Source organism: Cariama cristata, unplaced genomic scaffold (assembly GCF_000690535.1).
Source record: "Cariama cristata isolate BGI_N322 unplaced genomic scaffold, ASM69053v1 scaffold11081, whole genome shotgun sequence".
Lineage (NCBI taxonomy): Eukaryota > Metazoa > Chordata > Aves > Cariamiformes > Cariamidae > Cariama > Cariama cristata.
The window spans coordinates 54594-60316 of record NW_009599841.1 but is presented as its reverse complement, the minus strand read 5'-3'; the positions used below and the strand labels follow the sequence as shown (position 1 = coordinate 60316).

The following is a 5723-nucleotide window of genomic DNA, read 5'->3' as shown; positions in this document are numbered from 1 at the left end:
CCCTGTGTGTTTATGCCCAGGGATGTCCCCTGACTTCCTTAAGAAGCTCTTCCTAAGCATGTGGCACCACGTAGGTAGATGCAAGAGCTGGGAAGGGGCTGCACCCTGGGGACCAGCATGGTTTTGCAAGGTGCTGTGGGGTTTCGCAGGGTAGTTTGGGAGGTGCTGGGAGCTACAGGACCCTGTGTGAGAGGATGGCAAGGATCTGCAGCTGCAGGGGATGCTCCTGGCTGTGGAAAGCAGGCAACTATTTTAGGTGCAGGAGGGATTTCATGGCAGAGGTGCCCTGCAAGCACCAGGCAAGACAGTCTCTCTGTATAAGCCCTGGAGAGCTCACCCCACATTGGCAATACAGCCTTTGCATCTCCCTCATTGCCAGGTTATAATCCGCCTGTTGCATTCATGTTTTTAACCTTGTGGGTTAGTTCCCAGCTCGTTCACTATTGCGAGACTGCAAACAATCTCCCAGCACTGAGGTGCTTCTGCTGAGACTGGTCCAGGCTTGGCACTAAGCAAACAGCATCCCTGGGAGCGGGGAGGATGTGTCCCCTGCATGGGGTACCCCGTCTTGGGAGGAAGAGATGGAGCAGAGGGCTTGACTTGATAGCTCTGCGTAGCAAGTTTTGCCGAGAGCCAGCCCTCAGACCAGGTTTTCAAGGGGGTTTATGCGCAACACCAGCACTAGGAGGGAAGAGGAGCAGAGACACGTGCAACAGCCCACCGAGGGCCTTTGGCCACCTGGCTGCACCCCCTCCAGAAAGCCCTTTCGCGTTCCTCGGACTTGCGGCCACGTTTCCCACCATCGTTTGTGCTGTTGCAGGGACACGGGAGGCAGCATTCGTCTATGCCATCTCTTCGGCAGGGGTGGCCTTCGCAGTGACCCGAGCCTGCAGCAGCGGCGAGCTGGACAAGTGTGGATGTGACCGCACGGTGCAGGGGGGCAGCCCGCAGGGTGAGCATGCAAAAGGGGGGCAGCTGAGCGGGGATGCAAAATAGCCAAGCATGGAAATGCCCACTCTCTGGAGCCATCCAGAAAGGAGGGAAAAGTTTTTGAAAAAAAAAAAAAGAAAAAACCACCAAACACAAACTCCTGTTAGTCCACGTGAGTCCCTCAAAAAGGCATCTGGGAGCATCACCCATGGGGCAGAGAAAGCATCTTGTCCGTGTCTCCCCCAGAGCCACACTCCCCAGCTTCCCCAGTCACTAGGCAGTCCACCCTAGTGGGTAGCAAGACAGAAGGGGGCTAGGTCAGATGTATTTTAGGAAAAGCAGGGCTGGAGAGGACAAGGAACGCAGGCTGGCTCTATCTGTCTCATCCATGCTCTCTGCCTTAGGCTTCCAGTGGTCGGGCTGCTCCGATAACATTGCCTACGGCGTGGCCTTCTCGCAGTCCTTCGTCGACGTCCGCGAGAGGAGCAAAGGGGCTTCTTCCAACAGAGCGTTAATGAACCTCCACAACAACGAGGCAGGGAGGAAGGTAATGGTGAGGGGGGAGACCTTGGCAGCCGGTGCAGCTCTGCAGCATCCCAGCTGGGCTCTGCAGCCATTGCTTGAGCCATTTTGGCTTCATTTAATCCCATCGGCTCACGAACATCAGCACCACTTGCTGCACAACCCTTCCAGACCCCCCTACGTCGCACCCTTCTTGCTGTGTCCATCCCAAGCTGACCGTCCCCTCTCGTTTCTTGTGTCTGTTCCTCCAGGCGATCCTGAACAACATGCGGGTGGAGTGCAAGTGTCACGGCGTGTCCGGCTCATGCGAGTTCAAGACGTGCTGGAAAGCCATGCCCCCCTTCCGCAAAGTGGGCAACGTCCTGAAGGAGAAATTCGATGGTGCCACGGAGGTCGAGCAGAGCGAGATCGGATCCACCAAAGTGCTGGTGCCCAAAAACTCCCAGTTCAAGCCGCACACGGACGAGGACCTTGTCTACCTGGACTCCAGTCCCGACTTCTGTGACCACGACCTCAAGAACGGGGTGCTGGGCACCAGCGGCCGGCAGTGCAACAAGACCTCCAAGGCTATTGACGGCTGCGAGCTGATGTGCTGCGGTCGGGGCTTTCATACGGACGAAGTGGAGGTTGTGGAAAGGTGCAGCTGCAAATTCCACTGGTGCTGCTCCGTCAAGTGCAAACCCTGCCATCGGGTGGTGGAAATCCATACGTGCCGGTGATGCACGGAGGGGAGCGCCCATCCGTCCCCCTCTCTAACTGACCCTGCTTCTCCCTTGCCCCCACAGCCAGGACTGAGGAACTAACCCAGATGCTGCAGGGAGAGCGCAGCTCTTCACAGAGACAGAGCCCCAGAGGAAAACAGATTTTAAAGAAAAAAAATATTTAAAGTTTAAAAAAATTGATCATTGTTGGCTTTTTTACTTTTGTTTTAGTTATTGCTTTATTTATTGCTGAAGCCAGAGCCCCTTGGTGTCCTGTGCCAGCAGGGATGTGTCTGCTCTCAGCGGCTGGCTGGGGACCTGCGTGGTGCCTGCTCTCATCAGTGAGGTCCTGCTGACTCTGGAGTATTGCAAACGGGAGGTGTTTAAGCTGAGGCTAGCGTTAGGCACTCGGTATCTTCTGTCACAGTTATTTTTATTTGTTTAAGGCACGCACTGATCATCCCAGAGCACTGCTTGCTTTGGCTGAGCCTCGGGAGGGGATGGAGCGCAGCCAGCGTGCGCAGCCAGGTGCACTGCAGAGGATGGGCAGATGGTGACGGGGTGGCACCGTCCCGGGAGTTAAGTTCAACGCGGGGAGAGCCCAGCCAGGGGGATCAGTGTATGAGGGGGATGTGGGACACGCCTGCATCCCCTTGTTGTGGGATGCTCGATGGCCTCCTGGGTGTTGGATGGATTTTGGAGCAGCTCCAGCGGCCGCTGATTTACAGAAGCTCCTCAGTTTGGCTGTCAGAGGACGCAATGTTCCCACCGTGTTCCCCTTCCCCTTGCAAGCCCCCTTCCCTCCGCACTTCTCCAGCACCTTGTTCAACTGGAGACTGTGAAGACGGTCCAGAGAGGCCACGGTACCTGCAATCCAATGACTCTTAATGGAGCTGGGAGCTGAAGGGAGGATATCCCGGGGGATTTCTTTTCCTCTGTTTTGTAATTGCCCCCACCCTGCTCACCAGCATCCCACAACCAGGTCTCCTCTTCTTCCTCCACGGGCCTGTTCTCCACACCCGGTGAGGGCTCTGGGGACAGTCCCCCTCCTGTTGGCCGCTGAGAAAAGCAAAAGTATGAAGTGGAGCAATTGTTGAGGGTGGGGGAAAGATGCTGCTGTGGCGAAAGGCAATGCTTGGGCTCTGCCGCTATCGCTGTCGTGCCCTCGGGAAGCGTGAGAGGAGGGCTGAGCCGGAGGGATGCTGTCATGTGTGCCCCGACCACCAGGATTTAGTGCAGCAGGGCCTCAGCTGCCCCGTCTCGCTCCCCGCAGGCTGGCCTGGAGCGATGCCATGAGGATAACGCGCTGTCCTACCCGCTCCGGCTTCCCCTCCGCCTGCGATCGGGTTAGAGCAGAGTCCTCGCTGCCGGGCTGCAGGACGAAATATTTGGAGAACTAATAAGCAGAGGGGCACTGCGAGGGGAGGTGGAAAGCGAATCGGTTCCTCTCTCCCTCACCCACTGGCCTGTGAGTTGAGAGGCAAAAGGGGAGCGGAGAAAAACCTCAAAATGGCACCTGGAGCCAAGAGGAACATCGGCCCGCAGCGCAGCGAGGAGTCGGCGTGGGGTGGCATTGCTGAGCCCTCCTGGGCAAGCTGGGAGCTCCCTGCGTGGTCCAGAATAGCCCGGAGCTGTGACCATCACCCTCTGGGCTGGAGGAGGGGGGTCCTTGCAAACCTGCAGTCTTGTTTTTCTTCCTTGCTTCATCCTGAGAGGGGAAAGGTTGGGGGAACACGCAGACATACGTTAAATCCCGTCTGTGCTGTGGCAGTGATGGGCTGGGGGAGAGTCTGTGGTCGCTGGAAGGTCTCCAGACACCATCCGGCTGGAAGGCTGCTGACAACTGACTTGAAGCAGCACAGGGCGAGGGAGTTTTGCATCGAGGCATCCCCCCAATATGCCCGGGCTGCCTCCCTTCTGCCTGCTCAGCCCCAGCTCCAAAACACCTTCAGCAAAGGGTGCCAGGTAGCAGGGGGGCTGACACCCCGGGGAGACCCCGAGGTGGAGTCACCGTGGGTTGATCCACTTCCATGCAAACCAGAGATGTCCTCACCAGAGCAGGGATTGCCTCACTCAATGGCTCAGTTGGTCAAGGGTGCAGCATTAAATCCTCAGGGGGGGACCTAAGCTTTGCCCCCCAGGGGCTCCATCTCTTTAGCCCCCCAAGGCTGCAAGTTCTCAAGTACCTTGGAGACTGTTCCTCCTCTTCCCAGCTCATGCAGAGGAGGTCACAGACTTCAGGCCACTGGCCAAGTTTTCTCCTCACTGTCCATCTAGGATGAGGGCCAAAGCTGAACAGGACAATCCAGATCAGTGTGGAGATAATCTCTGCGCACGGGATTTTTTCAAGCTGCGATGAAAGCTGAGCCCTGTAAATGTCACCCGGAGATACCCCGGCTCCGCAGCGCTCCGGCTCTTCTCACAACTGTAAATTTCAGCACCAGAGGGGGGGCGTGAAATGCCTTTTTTTTTCATATTTACTTTGTCTATTAAATAATGAGTTTGTGCTGAATGAGCCACGGGGTTTTTTTTTTTTTTCTTCCAGCAATCAGACTCCACTGGGCTGTGTAAAACCAGCACGTGCTGCAAACACCTAACCGTTGTCGGTATCCTCCTGAGGGTCCTTAGCCTGGAGGAGAGGTGCCCACACGGTGCCTCTCGACAGTGCAAAGGGGACGCTAAGGCTGTCCTTGTCCCTCCTCCTGTCTCTCCTCGGGAGATGCTGGTGTTTGGACCACAGGCTGCATCCCTGCTTTCCCAGCAGTGGAAGGAGAGCTTGCTCGCTAATCTTCTGCCTTAACCACTTGACACACCGCTGGCTTAAGAGGCCACTTATCTTAGATTTCAGTAAGTCTGCAACTTCCTCCTGTCGAGAGGGCGCCGATATTCATCTGCTTAGAACAGTGCTCTCCTCCCCTGCCCGCAGCCGAGGGGCCACAGCTGCTACGCGTGCTGCTGGAAGCGTCCTGCCGGTGGTCTCGAGGGGCGCTGGGGCTGGGAGGGGGCAAGAGCTGCCCACAGATGCAGCGCCACGGACCTGCCGCCTCTTGCCCCCACCCCTGCGCACCGGGGCGCTGGATTTGGAGGGGATGCGGTCCTTCACTTGTCCCTTGTCCTTCCAGGAGCCGGGGGCACTCAGCTGCATCCTTTTCACACCGCTCCTTACGGTCCGGAGCTGCTCTCTCCAGCACGGGCTGCTGCTGGGTCCAGCTGCGCTAATGCTCTGCCCTGTCCCGTTTCTTTAGTTGTAGCTCTGCATTTTTGTGCTCTCCAAGCTCACCTTTCCACAGAGTTCATGGTAAAAACAATGACTTCTCTCACTGTGGCCTCTGTGGGTGGCAGGTGTTGAGGGCTATTTTTTTAAGTTTAACCATTGTTGCAGAAATAGGTAGGATGGGAGAAAATGAGCCCTGAGTCTCCCAAAAACCCTTCCTCCAGATGGCTCCCCTCTTCCCCTGATGGATCCCACCCTACAACTTCCCAGCTCCATCCCTTCCCCTCCCCGCTCCAGCTTCAGCCTCAGGTGAGGGACCATCTCCACTCCCCAAAACCACCTCCCAGCATGGTGGC

At 56.9% G+C, this 5723-nt stretch overlaps 1 protein-coding gene across 1 annotated transcript; it reads left to right on the top strand.

The window, feature by feature from the left end:
- Positions 1-820: 820 nt before the first annotated feature.
- WNT4 (wingless-type MMTV integration site family, member 4) lies at positions 821-2345 on the top strand (the record flags this gene model as incomplete). The annotated part of the gene is made up of 3 exons (XM_009709825.1): positions 821-952; positions 1335-1477; positions 1704-2345. Coding segments are annotated over 3 exons (743 nt in total), but the record flags the coding sequence as incomplete, so codon positions are not given.
- Between the last annotated feature and the right edge of the window lie 3378 nt (positions 2346-5723).